Here is a 17,302-nt window from a genome sequence, read left to right as displayed (position 1 = left end):
CATGGCTCTTTACAATTTTTATGATTTCCTTTCAACCGAACAGGGACATAAAGATTCTGTACTCTTAAAATTTCACCTTTAAATGTACTCCATTTCTCTTCCACATCTTTCCCATAAAACAAACTGTCCCAATTTACTCCTTTTAAATCCTTTCGCATCTCCTCAAAGTTAGCCTTTCTCCAATCAAAAATCTCAACCCTAGGTCCAGTTTTGTCCCTCTCCATAATTATATTGAAACTAATGGTATTGTGATCACTGGACCCGAACTGTTCCCCAACGCATACCTCTGCCACCTGACCCATCTCATTTCCTAACAGGAGGTCCAGTACCGCCCCTTCTCTAGTAGGTACTTCTATGTATTGTTGCAAAAAACTATCCTGCACACATTTTACAAACTCCAACCCATCCAGCCCATTTACAGAATGTGTTTCCCAGTCTATGTGTGGAAAATTGAAATCTCCCACAATCACTACCTTGTGCTTACTACTAATATCTGCAATCTCCTTACATATTTGCTCTTCCAATTCTCGCTCCCCATTTGGCGGTCTATAATACACCCCTATAAGTGTTGCTACCCCTTTCCCATTTCTCAGTTCCACCCAAATAGCCTCCCTAGACGAGCCCTCTAATCTATCCTGCCAAAGCACTGCTGTAATATCTTCCCTGATAAGCAATGCAACACCTCCACCTCTTGCCCCTCCAATTCTATCACACCTGAAGCAACGAAATCCTGGAATATTTAGTTTCCAATCACAGCCCTCCTGCAACCATGTTTCACTGATCGCCACAACATCATACTTCCAGGTGTCAATCCAGGCTCTAAGTTCATCCACTTTTCTTACAATGCTCCTAGCATTAAAATATACACATTTAAGAAACCCCTGATGTTGGGGAAGTCCAGAACAAGGGGTCACAGTTTAAGGATAAGGGGGAAATCTTTTAGGACCGAGATGAGGAAAACATTTTTCCCACGGAGAGTGGTGAATCTCTGGAATTCTCTCCCGCAGAAGGTAGTTGAGGCCAGTTCATTGGCTATATTTAAGAGGGAGTTAGATGTGGCCCTTGTGGCTAAAGGGATCAGGGGGTATGGAGAGAAGGCAGGTACAGGATACTGAGTTGGATGATCAGCCATGATCATATTGAATGGCGGTGCAGGCTCGAAGGGCCGAATGGCCTACTCCTGCACCTATTTTCTATGTTTCTATTTAGAACGGAGACGAGGAAACACTTTTTCTCACAGAGAGTGGTGAGTTTGTGGAATTCTCTGCCTCAGAGGGCGGTGAAGGCAGGTTCTCTGGATGATTTCCTGATGATTTCTCTTGGATGATTTCAAAAGAGAGCTAGATAGGGCTCTTAAAGATAGCGGAGTCTGGGGATATGGGGAGAAGGCAGGAACGGGGTACTGCTTGGGGATGATCAGCCATGATCACATTGAATGGCGGTGCTGGCTCGAAGGGCCAAATGCCTACTCCTGCACCTATTGTCTATTGTCTATTGTCAGTGCCTCTCGTGGTTGTGCAATGAGAGTCTCTGCTGGCGGTGTGTGTGTGTGTGTGTGTGTGTGTGTGTGTGTGTGTGTGTGTGTGTGTGTGTGTGTGTGTGTGTGTGTGTGTGTGTGTGTGTGTGTGTGTGTGTGTGTGTGTGTGTGTGTGTGTGTGTGTGTGTGTGTGCGGGTGGGGAGGGGATGGCCACTGACCGGCTTTGAACGTCACGATGCATTTCAAGCAGGCAAACTCGGTGGCGTCGACACGGAGCTGACGGAACCTGGACACCACCTCCTGCAGCGCGTGGATCTCCGCAATGATCTTGTTCAGCTTCTGCGAGTCCGTGTTATCACCGTTCATACCTTGGGGGGGGGGAGGAGAATCAAAGACGCGCATTAACCCAGCGTCCATTCAGCTGTCACCAGACTCCTACAGCGTGGAAACAGGCCCTTCGGCCCAACTTGCCCACACCGACCAACAGGCGCGCCCCAGCTACACTTGCCCCACCTGCTTGTGTTTGGCCCATATCCCTCCAAACCTGTCCCATCTATGTACCTGTTTAACTGTCTGTGTTTTCTTCCTGGCATCGTGGAACATATCGTGGACCATATCAACAGGCCCTTCGGCCCACAGTGTCCGTGCCGAACATGATGCCAAGTTACACTAATCTCCGCTGCCTGCCCACCTGATCCACATCTCTTCAAATGGCACCAAAACTGGCGACTCCCGCCTGAGTTACTGCAGCTTTTTGTGCCTATCTTCGGATTAAACCAGCACCTGCAGTTCCTTCTTACACAGATGCCACTTACACTTTCTCAGTGTGCTGCTGCTATACTGAGTCTGAGATGCTGATTTATGGGCCTGTTTCGCGCTGTATCTCTGAAACATAGAAACATAGAAACATAGAAATTAGGTGCAGGAGTAGGCCATTCGGCCCTTCGAGCCTGCACCGCCATTCGATATGATCATGGCTGATCATCCAACTCAGTATCCCATACCTGCCTTCTCTCCATACCCTCTGATCCCCTTAGCCACAAGGGCCACATCTACTCCCTCTTAAATATAGCCAATGAACTGGCCTCGACTACCCTCTGTGGCAGAGAGTTCCAGAGATTCACCACTCTCTGTGTGAAAAAAGTTCTTCTCATCTCGGTTTTAAAGGATTTCCCCCTTATCCTTAAGCTGTGACCCCTTGTCCTGGACTTCCCCAACATCGGGAGCAATCTTCCTGCATCTAGCCTGTCCAACCCCTTAAGAATTTTGTAAGTTTCTATAAGATCCCCTCTCAATCTCCTAAATTCTAGAGAGTATAAACCAAGTCTATCCAGTCTTTCTTCATAAGACAGTCCTGACATCCCAGGAATCAGTCTGGTGAACCTTCTCTGCACTCCCTCTATGGCAATAATGTCCTTCCTCAGATTTGGAGACCAAAACTGTACGCAATACTCCAGTAAACCTAATCTAGAAACTAAGTTTTACCGTGTTTGCCGTGACGGCGCCGTTACTCACCGGACACGGCCAGCAGCGTACTGGAGTCGATCGGGATGGCCCACTGAGCGATTCCCAGCACAAAGAGTTCCCTCCAGGCGTCTTCCAGAAGGATGAGCTAGAGCGGGATACAAGGGGTTAATGTTTGATGGCCTGAGCTATAGTGAGAGGTGGAACAGGCTAGGAACAGGCGAGGAGCAAAGAAGTCCTTCTGCAGTTGTACAGAGCTCTAGTGAGACCACACCTGGAGTATTGTGTGCAGTTTTGGTCCCCTAATTTGAGGAAGAACATTCTTGCTATTGAGGGAGTGCAGCGTAGGTTTACAAGGTTAATTCCCGGGATGTCGGGAATGGAGTGAATGGAGCAGTTGGGCTTGTACACTCTGGAGTTTGGAAGGATGAGAGGGTATCTCATTGAAACATGAGGCAGGAAACATGTTCCCGATGTTGGGGGAGCCCAGAACCAGGGGCCACAGTTTAAGAATAAGGAGTAAGCCATTTAGAACGGAGATGAGGAAACACTTTTTCTCACAGAGAGTTGTGAGTCTGTGGGATTCTCTGCCTCAGAGGGCAGTGGAGGCAGGTTCTCTGGATGCTTTTAAGAGAGAGCTAGATAGGGCTCTTAAAAATAGCGGAGTCAGGGGATATGGGGAGAAGGCAGGAACGGGGTACTGATTGGGGATGATCAGCCATGATCACATTGAATGGCGGTGCTGGCTCGAAGGGCCGAATGGCCTACTCTTCCGCCTATTGTCTATTGTCTGTTGTTTCATTTTTAATTTAGTTTAGAGATACAGCGCGGAAACAGGCCCTTCGGCCCACTAGGTCAGTGCCGACCAGCGATCCCCGCCACACTAACACTATCCTACACACACTTGGGACCATTTTTCCCATTTACCAAGACAGTTTACCTACAAGCCTGTACGTCTTTGGCGTGTGGGAGGAAACCGACGATCCCGGAGAAAACCCACGCCGGTCACGTGGAGAACGTGCAAACTCTGTACAGACAGCACCCGTGGTCGGGAACGAACCCGGGTCTCGGGCAGTAAGGCAGCGAAACTACCGCTGCGCCACCGTGTCGACTCTGTTCCTTGGAGCGCAGGAGGATGAGGGGCGATCTTCTAGAGGTGTTGTGGCGCCACCCGGTGGTCAGGCCACTTACCATGCGAGCCCACGGCAATCAGGGGTCGGGTCAAGTGACTGGGTAATGGCGGGGAGGAGTTGTCATGAGGTAGAGGGGTGTGCCCTAGTATGTACCCCGGGTCAACCTTCCCCCATTCGCATGTGTGTTGTTCTCTTTGCTTTGACAATAAAGACCTCTTTGATTCACCATACGTGGCTCACTTATTCGCCCGCTATTTGGTGACCCCGACGATCCAAAACGGTCATTTTGAGTTTCAACGATGTTTGCCGACAACGATCAACCTCAACAGCCCGAGGCCGCTGACAATCCGGCCCAGCAGAACGCTGTCTCCCTGAAGCTGCCCGTGTTCTGGATATCGCAGCCACAAGTGTGGTTCCAGCAGGCCGAGGCTCAGTTTCACGTTCGACACCATCACGGCTGATGAGACCCGGTACCACTATGTGGTCGGCGCGTTGGATCAGGAGACGGCTGGTCGCCTGGTCCCTCACCTACGAGCGCCGCTGGATCAGGACAAATACGAGGGCCTGAAGGCGCTGTTTTTGCGGACCTTTGGGCTCAGCCGGCCTTGCGAGGTTTTCGCCGCCTCACTAACAACATGATCCCAGATCGGTACCCGATTCCCGCATAATCAGGACTTTTCTGCCCATTTAGCTGGCGCCCATTTCTTCTGCAAGGTTGACCTGATGCGGGGCACCATCTTGGAAGATGTGCCCAAGATAGCTATTATTACTCCTTTTGGGCTTTTCGAATTCCTGCGGATGCCTTTTGGCCTGAAGAATGCCGCGCAGGCTTTTCAGCGCCTGACGGACACAGTGACTCACGGCTTGGACTTTCTATTTCTAGGTATTTATTTTCCTGGACGATATTCTTGTGGCCAGTCGCACCCGTCAGGAACACTGCGCACACCTCCGCCTGCTCTGTCAGCGGCTCAGCGAGCACAGTCTGGCCATCAACCTGGACAAATGCCGGTTCGGCCTCGGTTCCATCGACTTCCTGGGCCGTCGTGTTACTCAGCACGGTGCGATCCCGCTCCCGGACAAGATGGCGGCCATTTGCCGGTTTCCGCGGCCTTCCACGGTGCGGGGGCTCCAGGAGTTCATGACTTTTTACTACCGGTATTTGCCCGCGCCGAAACGGAACATGCAGCCGTTGTTTCAGTTTCTGGCTGGCAAGCAGCGGGATATAACGTGGAACGCCGAGACCGTGGGGCCCAAGGAGGCGCTGGCACCTGCCACCATGCCGCGGGCTGACCGCTTTGACTGTAGACGCCTCTGACTCTCATGTGGGAAGGGGGGGGGGGGGGGCGTGTTAGAGCAGTTCCATGATGGGTGCTGGTGGCCTCTGGCCTTTTTCAGTCGACAGCTCAAGTCTGCGGAGCAGAAATACAGATCTTTCGACCGGGAGCTCCTGGCGTTGTACCTGGCTGTGCGGCACTTTCGTTACTTCCTGGAGGGCCGGGATTTTACCGCCTTCACTGATCACAAGCCTCTCGCCTTCGCGTTTGCCAAGGTGTCGGATCCCTGGTCCGCTTGGCAGCAGCGGCAGTTGGCATACATCACCGAGTTTATCACTAGCGTCCGCCACATTGAGGGCACAAACAACCGGCTTGCCGACACGTTGTCGCGGCCCGCCATCGATGCGGTCCTGGATGTAACGCTCCGGGAATTGACTTTTCCGCCTTGGCGGCTGCTCAACTGGAGGATGCCGAGATGCCCGCCTACCCACCGCCATCTCCAGACTGGTGTCAGAGGACATGCCGTTCGACGTTCTCCACGGGTTGGCGCACCCTTCCATCCGGGTGACGATTGCGTTGGTGGTGGCCCGGTTCATGTGGCATGGCTTGCGCAAGCGGGTCGGTTAATGGGCCCCGGGCGTGTGTTCCGTGCCAGACGTATGTTCAAGAGTTTGCCGTGCCTCATCAGCGGTGCAACCACGTTCAAGTGGATATTGTGGGTCCGCTGCCTCACGGTTGTCGATCGTTTCACGCAGTGGCTGGAAGCTGTCCCGCCAGCAGGCAGTGAAGAAAGCGAATGGCATGTTGGCCTTTATAACAAGAGCAATCGAATATAGGAGCAAAGAGGTCCTTCTGCAGTTGTACAGAGCCCTAGTGAGACCACACCTGGAGTATTGTGTGCAGTTTTGGTCCCCTAATTTGAGGAAGGACATTCTTGCTATTGAGGGAGTGCAGCGAAGGTTTACAAGGTTAATTCCCGGGATGGCGGGACTGTCATATGCTGAGAGAATGGAGCGGCTGGGCTTGTACACTCTGAAGTTTAGAAGGATGAGAGGATATCTCATTGAAACATATAAGAGTGTTAAGGGTTTGGACACGCTAGAGGCAGGAAACATGTTCCCGATGTTGGGGGAGTCCAGAACCAGGGGCCACAGTTTAAGAATAAGGAGTAAGCCATTTAGAACGGAGACGAGGAAACACTTTTTCTCACAGAGAGTGGTGAGTCTGTGGAATTCTCTGCCTCAAAGGGCCACTGTTCGAATATCTGAAAGGGCTGCTCCTCAGGTTTTGGTTACATTTTAGTCCAACGCTATTGATTTATGGGCACCCGGTGCAGAGGGGGGAAGGATGGGAGGGAGGAGTGTGTCTCCCTGTCGGTCTGCTCCTGGGCCTGGCCAGGATGGCCATTCGCGGGTCCAGGCAGCGGGCAGTCGATGGCCGCACACCGGTTGCCTGCCTGCCCCTTTTCCGGGGTTACGTCCGAGCTCGCGTGTCCCTAGAAAAGGAACACGCGGTGTCCATGGGGACTGTGGAGGCCTTCTGTGCACGCTGGTCACCACAGGAGGTTGAATATATTATCGATAAGAATGTTAATATTTTAATTTGATAAATGTGTTTAAGTGTTAAGAGGGAACACGTGGTGTCCATGGGGACTTTGGAGACTTTCCATGAATACTGGTCGCCGTTGAAGGTCGAGTGTTTTGTTGATAAACGGAACACTCGACCTTCAACGGCCATTCGTGGGTCCAGTTGACGTTATTAATTTGACGATCATTTGTTTGTAAACTGTCAGCATAGGCAGTCTTTGATTGTGTTAATACTCTATGTTTATTTTTATTTTTTGAATAAAAGTAGTTTCATAATTTAAAAAAAAAAAAAAAAAAAAAAAAGGGCGGTGGAGGCCGGTTCTCTGGATACATTCAAGAGAGAGCTAGATAGGGCTCTTAAAAATAGCGGAGTCAGGGGATATGGGGAGAAGGCAGGAACGGGGTACAGATTGGGGTTGATCAGCCATGAGCATATTGAATGGCAGTGCTGGCTCGAAGGGCCGAATGGCCTACTCCTGCACCTATTGTCTATTGTCTATTGTCTATATATAATGAAACCCGGGTCAGCCTTCCCCCATTCACGTGTGTGTTGTTCCCTTTGCTTTGGCAATGAAGACCTCTTTGTTTCGCCCGCCATAGTGTACAAAATAATGAGAGGAATAGATCGGGTAGTCTCTTGCCTAGAGTAGGTGAATCTAGAATCAGAGGACATAGGTTTAAGGTGAAGGGGGGAAAGATTTAATAGGAATCTGTGGAGTCACTTTTTCACACAAAGGGTGATGGAACGAGGTAGTTGAGGCAGTGACTATTGCAACGTTTAAGAAACATTAAAACATGTACATGGGTAGAACAGGCTTAGAGCGATATGGGCCAAACATAGACAGGTGGAACCAGTGTAGATGGGACACATTGGTCGGTGTGGGCAAGTTGGGCCAAAGTGCCTGTGTTCACGCTTTATGATTCCATGACAAATTTCTGGAGTAATGCAGTGGGTCAGGCAGCATCTCGGAGGACGTAGTCGAGGCAGAAATTATAAAGTTTAAAAAGCATTTAGACATGTACATGGATAGGACCGGTATAGAGGAACATAGGCCAAACGTGGGCAGATGGGACTAGTGTAGATGGGACATGTTGGTCAGTGTGGGCAGGTTGGGCTTAAGTACGTGTGCCCTGTGGCTCAAAAATCTATCCAAAATGAATGGATGATGTTTTGGGTCGAGACGCCTTCAGCACAGATCATGGAGACTGCAACAGGGAAAAATTATCCACTTTGATATACACATCTGTCTTTCTGATATTAACAGGGGCGGCACGGTGGCGCAGCGTTAGAGCTGCTGCCTTACTGAGATCCCGGTTCGATCCTGACTACGGGTGCTGGCTGTACGGAGTTTGTACTTTCTCCCCGTGACCGCGTGGGTTTTCTCCCAGATCTACGGTGTTCGTGCCACGCGCCAAGGACGTGCAGGTTTGTAGGTTGATTGGCTTGGTACACGTGTAAATTGTCCCTAGAGTGTGTCGAATAGTGTTAATTTGCGGGGATCGATGGTCGGTGCAGACTCGATGGGCTGAAGGGCCTGTTTCAGCGCTGTATCTCTAAACTAAACTAAACTTTGGAGACAGATTCACCAGTGTGCGGAGAATCATTACATTTTGGAGCCTCTTGTTTAAACTATACTCAGTTAGTACTGATTGAGTGGCTCTGATGAACGGTCCCGTCTCAAAACGGTCCCTATCCATGTTCTCCACAGATGCTGCCTGACCCGCTGAGTAACTCCAGCACTCTGTGAAACGTCACCTATCCATGTTCTCCACAGATGCTGCCTGACCCGCTGAGTTACTCCAGCACTCTGTGAAACGTCACCTATCCATGTTCTCCACAGATGCTGCCTGACCCACTGAGTAACTCCAGCATTGTGTGAAATGTCACCTATCCATGTTCTCCACAGATGCTGCCTGACCCACTGAGTAAATCCAGCACTCTGTGAAACATCACCTATCCATGTTCTCCACAGATGCTGCCTGACCCGCTGAGTTACTCCAGCACTCTGTGAAACGTCTCCTATCCATGTTCTCCACAGATGCTGCCTGACCCGCTGAGTTACTCCAGCACTTTGTATCTATCTTTGACACACGTTTAAGGTGAGAGGGAAAATATTTCATAAAAGTAAATAGGAACCTGAGGATAATAATGCACACAGGTGGCACTAGTGTAGATGGCACATCTTGGTCGGCGTATGCAAGTTGGGCGAAAGAGTCTGTTTCCACGCTATCTGACTCAAAAATGGTTCGATCAAAAGGCTTGATGAACATATAGCTAAAGCTATCATGAAACAAATACCTGAAAGACACTTGGACAGGTACATGGAAATGAAAGGTTTGGAGAGATGTGACAGGAGCAGAATGAGGCCATTGGGCCCATCAAGTCTACTCCGCCATTCAATCATGGCTGATCTATCTTCTCCACAGATGCTGCCTGACCCACTGAGTAACTCCAGCACTCTGTGAAACGTCACCTATCCATGTTCTCCACAGATGCTGCCTGACCCGCTGAGTTACTCCCTCCTAACCCCACTCTCCTGCCTTCTTCCCATAATCCCTGACACATATAGGCCAAATGCGGGTAAATGGAACTCGCATAGATGGGTCATCCTGGTCAACATGGACAAGTTGGGCTGAAGGGCCTGTTTCTGTGCTGTGTGACTCTAGGACTCCATTGAATCCAACCCTCCGCCATCTCTTTTATAAGGTGAGGGGTGAAATATTTAATAGGAACTTGAGGGGGTAACTTTATAACACAAAAGATGGTGGGTGAATGGAACGAGCAGCTGGAGGAGGTAGTTGAGACAGGGACTATTGCAACGTTTAAGAAATATTAAGATGGGTACATGGATAGGACAGATTTAGAGGGATATGGGCCAAACGCAAGCAAGTGTGACTAGTGTAGATGGGACATGCTGGTCAGTGTGGGCAAGTTGGGCCGAAGGGCCTGTTTCCACGCTGTATGACTCCATGACTCTCTGTTGCCTGAGCAACAGAATCCAACTTACAGAAACCTGAAGCCCTCTTAATCAAGGTACTGATCAAGAATCTGTCTATCTCCACCTAAAAAATATCCATTGACGGCCTCCACTGCCTTCTGTGGCAATGAATTCCACAGATTCACCACCCTCTGATTAAAACAATTCCATTTCATCGACTCCCTAAAGCAGGGGTCGGAAACCTACGTCCCCCCGGGCCGAATGCGGCCCATAACCCGAAATCATCCGGCCCGCCTGCGGATTTTTTTCCCCGTAATCGTCCGGCCCGCCGAGCGCCAAGCTCTGTCTGTACCGCATCCTGCGCAAAGCCGCCGGCACGGCCGCGCACCTTCTGTGAACACGTTTAAGAAAGAACTGCAGATGCTGGCAAAATCGAAGGTAGACAAAAATGCTGGAGAAACTCAGCGGGTGGGACATGCAAGGATTGCACGAGGCTGCCTCACCCATTGAGTTGTCTACCTTCTGTGAATGCGTGCCATGCCTGCCATCCGGAGCGGGATACATATGTACACGTGCAAGATGTGGCCCGCCATCCGCTATCAGACGTGTGTCTCGGCCCCTATGCAGAACAAGGTTGCCCACCCCTGCCCTCAAGGAACCACCTTGATTTCTGAGGATATGACCTTTGGTCCCACGCGGTCACGGGGAGAATGTGCAAACTCCGTAAAGACAGCACCCGTAGTCAGGATCGAACCCGGTAACACTTGAGCTTTATTCACATTGTATAGGGCTCTGGTGAGACCACATCTGGAGTATTGTGTACAGTTTTGGTCTCCTAATTTGAGGAAGGACATCCTTGTGATTGAGGCAGTGCAGCGTAGGTTCACGAGATTGATACCTGGGATGGCGGGACTGTCATATAAGGAAAGATTGAAAAGACTAGGCTTGTATTCACTGGAGTTTAGACGGATGAGGGGGGATCTTGTAGAAACATATAAAATTATAAAAGGACTGGACAAGCTAGATGCAGGAAAAATGTTCCCAATGTTGGGCGAGTCCAGAACCAGGGGCCACTGTCTTAGAATAAAGGGGAGGCCATTTAAGACTGAGGTGAGAAAAAACTTTTTCACCCAGAGAGTTGTGAATTTGTGGAATTCTCTGTCACAGAGGGCAGTGGAGGCCAAGTCACTGGATGGATTTGAGAGAGAGTAATGCCCCCTGTCCCACTTAGGAAACCTGAACGGAAACCTCCGGAGACTTTGCGCCCCACCCAAGGTTTCCGTGCGGTTCCCGGAGGTTTTTGTCAGTCTCCCTATCTACTTCCACTACCTGAAACCTCCGGCAACCACCTGCAACCTCCGGGAACCGCACGGAAACCTTGGGTGGGGCGCAAAGTCTCCAGAGGTCTCCGTTCAGGTTTCCTAAGTGGGACGGAGGCACTTAGATAGAGCTGTAGGGGCTAGTGGAATCAAGGGATATGGGGAGAAGGCAGGCACGGGTTATTGATTGGGGACGATCAGCCATGATCACAATGAATGGCGGTGACAATGAATGGGCTCCTCCTGCACCTATTTTCTATGTTTCTATGTCTGTGGCGCTGCACGGCAGCAACTCTACCGCTGCGCCACCGTGCCGCGGAGCTGCAATCTACAGTTCCTTTTTATTGCATTCAACCCATGTCCCCTGGTTGGTTGGTGAATCCCCCAGCCAGGATAAAGGACTGCGTGCGTTCCATGCCTTAGGTGCCCACTCACCTGGTCCTGGAATGGCAGCGTAGAGAATGCTGGCACGCTCTTGGCCCACTTGATGCTCATGAAGAGCAGCCTGGCGGCGGATTCACACACCGACTCCGTCGCCACCTCGTACAGGTACATGGGCGCTCCGTTTACCTCGTGCGGGTACTGCGGGGAAGGAGACAGACACACAGTGCTGGAGTTGACATAGAAACATAGACAATAGGTGCAGGAGTAGGCCATTCGGCACTTCGAGCCTGCACCGCCATTCAATATGATCATGGCTGATCATCCAACTCAGTATCCCGTACCTGCCTTCTCTCCATACCCCCTGATCCCTTTAGCCACAAGGGCCACATCTAACTCCCTCTTAAATATAGCCAATGAACTGGCCACAACTACCTTCTGTGGCAGAGAATTCCACAGATTCACCACTCTCTGTGTAAAAAATTATTTTCTCATCTCGGTCCTAAAAGACTTCCCCCTTATCCTTAAACTGTAACCCCTTGTTCTGGACTTCCCCAACATCGGGAACAATCTTCCTGCATCTAGCCTGTCCAACCCCTTAAGAATTTTGTAAGTTTCTATATGATCCGCCCTCAATCTTCTAAATTCTAGTGTGTACAAGCCGAGTCTATCCAGTCTTTCTTCATATGAAAGTCCTGCCATCCCAGGAATCAGTCTGGTGAACCTTCTCTGTACTCCCTCTATGGCAATAATGTCTTTCCTCAGATTAGGAGACCAAAACTGTACGCAATACTCCAGGTGTGGTCTCACCAAGACCCTGTACAACTCGGCGGCTCAGGCAAGCGTCTGTCTGCAGAGGGACATGGATCGGCTCGAGACCCTTCTTCAGACTGAGAGTCAGGGGAGAGGGAAACTGAGGGTGTGAAAAGGTGCGGATCAAATCGGAGCCGGCACCGATGACCAAGGGTAGGTGGAGCCCACAATGGTCCATTGTTGGCCGTGGAAGAGATGATACTGAAGGGATATGTGGATGCGAACAGTGGAACTGGCAGGGCGTCTAGGGTGGAGTTCAGTTCAGTTTAGTTTATTGTCCCGTGTACCGAGGTACAGTGAAAAGCTTTTGTTGCGTGTTAACCAGTCAGCGGAAATACAATACATGTTTACAATCGAACCATTTACAGTGTATAGATACATGATAAGGGAATAATGTTTAGTGCAAGATAAAGCCAGTAAAGTCCAATCAAAGATAGTCTGAGGGTCCCTGATGAGGTGCTGAATGTGGATGATCAGCCATGATCACTGTGAATGGCGGTGCTGGCTCGAAGGGCCAAATGGCCTACTCCTGCACCTATTGTCTATTGCCTGTTGCCCCAATAGTAGTTCAGGACTGCTCCCTGGTTGTGGTAGGGTGATTCAGTTGCCTGATAATAGCTGGGAAGAAACTGTCCCTGAATCTGGAGGTGTGCGTTTTCACACTTCTGTACCTCTTGCCCGATGGGAGAGGGGAGAAGAGGGTGCGACTGGTCCTTGATTATGCTGCTGGCCTTGCCGAGGCAGCGTGAGGATGGGATGAAGAGGTGTTCATACCACTGGGGTGTGAGCTGCCCAAGCGAAATATGAGATGCCGTTCCTCCAATTTGCGCTGGGCCTCACTCTGACAATGGAGGAGGCCCAGGACAGAAAGATCAGTGTGGGAATGGGGAGGGGAGTTAAAGTGTTTGGCAACCGGGAGAGCCAAGACGGACTAGGGCAAGGAATTGGCATCACACGTTTTTTCATGAGGGCAGCCCAGCAGAGCAGCTAACAATATTCATTTTACAAGCTCCACTGATTTTCCGGCAAGTGTCGTGTCCGGCACCTCCTTTGCTCCGGACAAAATCACCAGAGCGCACATGAAATCGCCCCCGGAAGTCCCCCCGAAAATGTGACGCCCTGGCCGGGTGAGGCGGCCGATCTCGACCTCATCGGGCCTTCCGCGGCCGATCAGCGGGACGAGTTTGCCCGCTGCGGCCGGGGCTCTGGAACCCCGGCCCGGCTGGAGCTGCAGATCCGTTCCCATAGCCGACTTCCGAGGCCGACTTTTGCGGGCCAGTATCTCGGCCCCTGGGCAGAACGTTGCGGTACCGTTTGACTCCTCTCAGAGGCCGTGACTTCTGATGGTCCCGCAACACAGATAATCCAAAAAGGCTCTGGAAAATCGGTGGTGGACCTGTAGTACACTTCATGAAGCCTTTTGAGTGCACATTTTTTTTAGCCATATAGCACAGAAAAGGCCATTTGGCACCATGCCGACCAACATGCACCACCGAGTCCCACTTGCCCACCTGACCCAAGATATCACCTGTACATTTCACAGCAGAGGTGCGGTCTGACTTTAGTCTTTAGAGACACAGCAAGGAAACAGGCCCTTCGGCCCACCGAGTCCGTGCCGACCAGCAACCACCCCGTACACTTTCCTACACACTGGGGACAATTTTACAACTTAGAGAAATCAATTAACCTACAACCTGGATGTCATTGGAGAGTGGGTGGAAACATAGAAACATAGACAATAGGTGCAGGAGTAGGCCATTCGGCCCTTCGAGCCTGCACTGCCATTCAATATGATCATGGCTGATCATCCAACTCAGTATCCTGTACCTGCCTTCTCTCCATACCTCCTGATCCCTTTAGCCACAAGGGCCACATCTAACTCCCTCTTAAATATAGACAATGAACTGGCCTCAACTACCCTCTGTGGCAGAGAATTCCACAGATTCACCACTGTAAAAAAAGATTTTCTCATCTCGGTCCTAAAAGACTTCCCTCTTATCTGTGACCCCTTGTTCTGGACTTCCCCGACATCGGGAATAATCTTCCTGCATCTAGCCTGTCCAACCCCTTAAGAATTTTTAAAGTTTCTATAAGATCCACCCCTCAATCTTCTAAATTTTACTTCGGAGTCACGTGAGTGACTACGTGAAGAACCCGCTCAGTGCGCAGGCGCGGCATTACGCCAGCAGTGCAACAGCGGCTTGCAACGGGAGCTAGGCACTCTCGTTACAGCATGAACCGGACCGTCAGGTGAGTACCCTGAGGTCGGGTTTTCTTTTACAGGTGAGCCTTTTTCTGCTTGTGTTTTTTACAGGCAGAGAAAAAGGCTCTGGAACAAAACTGTCCCCCGTTTTCCCGTTGGGGAGGGGGGCAGCAACAGGCGGTAGGAGCGACCCGGTGTTCCGTAATTCCCCGACACCGTGCCGAGGCCAGCCCGCTAGTACCTGAAGCTGCGGGCTGGACGCATAGCCACTCGAGAGGCACCCGGCAGGTGTTTCCCGATGTCGGACGGGACGTCTCTCCACCCGCACGGGGGGAGAGAGAGCCGCCTGAGCCGCTGGAGCGGCTCACGGAGCAGATGCCTGCGAGACGCGCTGCTTGAGGGGCGCTCTCGCTACTACAAGGCAAAAGCTCCAGAAGAACCTGTCCCCCGCTCGACTCCAGCGGAGGAGCGTTCCATTGCAAGGGGGGGCAGCAACAGGCGGTAGGAACAATAACCGGTCGCCCCGCTATCCCCATCACCGCGCCGAGCCCAGTCCCGCTAGTGCCTGAACTGCGGGCTGGATGTCTAGCCATCCGAACAGGCATCCGGCCGGTGGCGTCCGATTCATCGGACGGGGACATGTCTCAACCTAAATGGAGGAGAGACAGCCGCCTGAGCTGCATCCAACAGCAATTGGAGCAGCTCCAGCGAGATGCGCAGAAAGAGCGCTCTTGCGGAGGGAGGTCAGGCACCCCCTCCACAGTACCTCATGCACTGCCCTTTGCTCCCTCATTACTGGAGGCTAGCATTGGTGACCAGGGCTGGGCTGGTCTGGAACAGGGGCAGGCGGACAAATTCGGGAGTATGCCAGGGGTGCAGGAACATGAAGAGCTGTTGGGTGTGATGGACCGCTTGTAGCAACCCCACGGGCTGGAGCACCGCTGGAACCAAGAATGGCGGCCAGCATCAACCATTACTGGAAAAGGTGCTCGCTGAGGTGCTGAAACAACACAGCACCAGAAAACGGTGAGGCCCTCAAAGTAAAAAGTGTCAACAGCCAAATCTGGGGGCATGTGGGTCACACATCCAGACCCAAGAACTCAAGCTACAGCGGATCCTAAGGCTCCTGACGTCAGCCATCACAGCCTTTGCTCGTTCCGTGGAGACCACAGAGATGGATACCTGCCAGCAGGATGTGCTGGCATTAATGTGTACCACACAATTTGAGATCAACAATCTCCGGAGGGAAACATAAGACCTGCCCTCAATCCCAAATTTGCTGGCTTGTGTAAAGCCCCAGCTGCGGAGACGGACGCGCTGCCATTTGGGAAAGATTTCAATAAAAACTGAAGGAGATGCAGGAAGCATCAAAAACCTTCGGCCTAATGAGGGCAGGCCCCGGGACGAGCAAACCAAGACCTCCGATACCCAAGTGGCAGCACCCCACGGCATCCACCAGTCGACGTCCGCAATATGGGACTGGTGAACGCTTGGGGTCCGCACATTATCCCCAAAGATCTTTTAGATCAGGGCCCGCAGCGGACCCTCTGGAAAATGCGCCTCCCCCCAACATCGCCAGCCGGTCAGAACAAAATCTTCAGGAAAATGAAGAAACAGAATCGCCAATAACCATGGAGGTAGGTGGGTCTAGTCCCTACCAGCATATAGAGAATAAGGGTGCTTTATTAACAAGGGGGAGATTACACTTGTTTAAAGAAGCATGGGGTATGGTCACGAGTGACAAGTATATACTCAACAACATTACAGGATATAAAATACAATTCATGTCAGAAAAAACGCCGCCAGTTCAACAATGGCCCCAAAGGGTATTTCTCCCTCCATCAAAAAGAAACGTGAGGGACAAGCTGAACTGGTGAGACTTATCACAAAGGGGGTCATCGAAAAGACCAAACATGAACCTTTGGAATTTGTATCGAATATATTCACTAAAACCAAAAAAGATGGTGTCTGTCGCATCATCATTGACTTAACATCACTAAACAAATGTGTTATACATTTCAAAATGGAGACATATGTTACTGCCAAACAACTGAATTCCAAAGGACACTTCATGGCAAGCATTTATCTTAAAGATGCTTACTATCTAGTACCCATATACAAGGATCATCGCAGATACCTAAAATTTATCTGGATGGTACAACGCATTGCCCTATGGGCGAACTTCAGCCCAAGATTATTCACCAAATATTGAACCCAGCCATAGCAATACTAAGAAAACATATTGTCATGGCATATCTGGAGGATATTCTCATAGTAGGGAAAACGATGGAATTGGCTGTGGCAGCAGTATCAGCTACAAAACAGCTCCTCGAAACTCTGGGGTTCGTCCTACATCCAGATAAATCTAAGTTGAAGCCATCCACTATCATGGACTACCTGGGCTTCACAATTAACTCAGTCCATATGACTGTTACCTTGCCAAAGGCAAAAATGGTTGAATTAGCACAATCATGCAACAAATTAATGGTCAACGAGCGACCAACTATTCGACAAGTAGCAAGAGTAATTGGGGAAATGGTAGCAGCATTTCCGGCTACACAATTCGGACCTTTGCACTATCAAAATTTTTACAGAGAGCAAAGGTACGGGCAATAAAACGACATACAGGTCACTATGATCGTGTCATGAACTTACCCACTGAAGCAATATCAGAGCTACAGTGGTGGGCAGAAAACGTTTGGCATAGTTTCA

General features: G+C 50.6%; 1 protein-coding gene across 1 annotated transcript in view; it reads right to left on the bottom strand.

The window, feature by feature from the left end:
- Positions 1 to 17,302, bottom strand: part of nr2e1 (nuclear receptor subfamily 2 group E member 1) — a 67,174-nt gene that overhangs the window by 12,185 nt on the left and 37,687 nt on the right. The window contains exons 5-8 of the mRNA XM_033022094.1: positions 13,545 to 13,804; positions 11,629 to 11,775; positions 2,994 to 3,090; positions 1,697 to 1,846 (exon numbers count right to left, since the gene is read on the bottom strand). Coding sequence (XP_032877985.1) covers positions 1,697 to 1,846; positions 2,994 to 3,090; positions 11,629 to 11,775; positions 13,545 to 13,804 — 654 coding nt within the window. The remainder of the gene's footprint in view (positions 1 to 1,696; positions 1,847 to 2,993; positions 3,091 to 11,628; positions 11,776 to 13,544; positions 13,805 to 17,302) is intronic.

Source organism: Amblyraja radiata, chromosome 5, assembly GCF_010909765.2.
Source record: "Amblyraja radiata isolate CabotCenter1 chromosome 5, sAmbRad1.1.pri, whole genome shotgun sequence".
NCBI lineage: Eukaryota > Metazoa > Chordata > Chondrichthyes > Rajiformes > Rajidae > Amblyraja > Amblyraja radiata.
The sequence above is the reverse complement of the archived record's forward strand: the minus strand, read 5'-3'. Positions and strand labels throughout refer to the sequence as shown.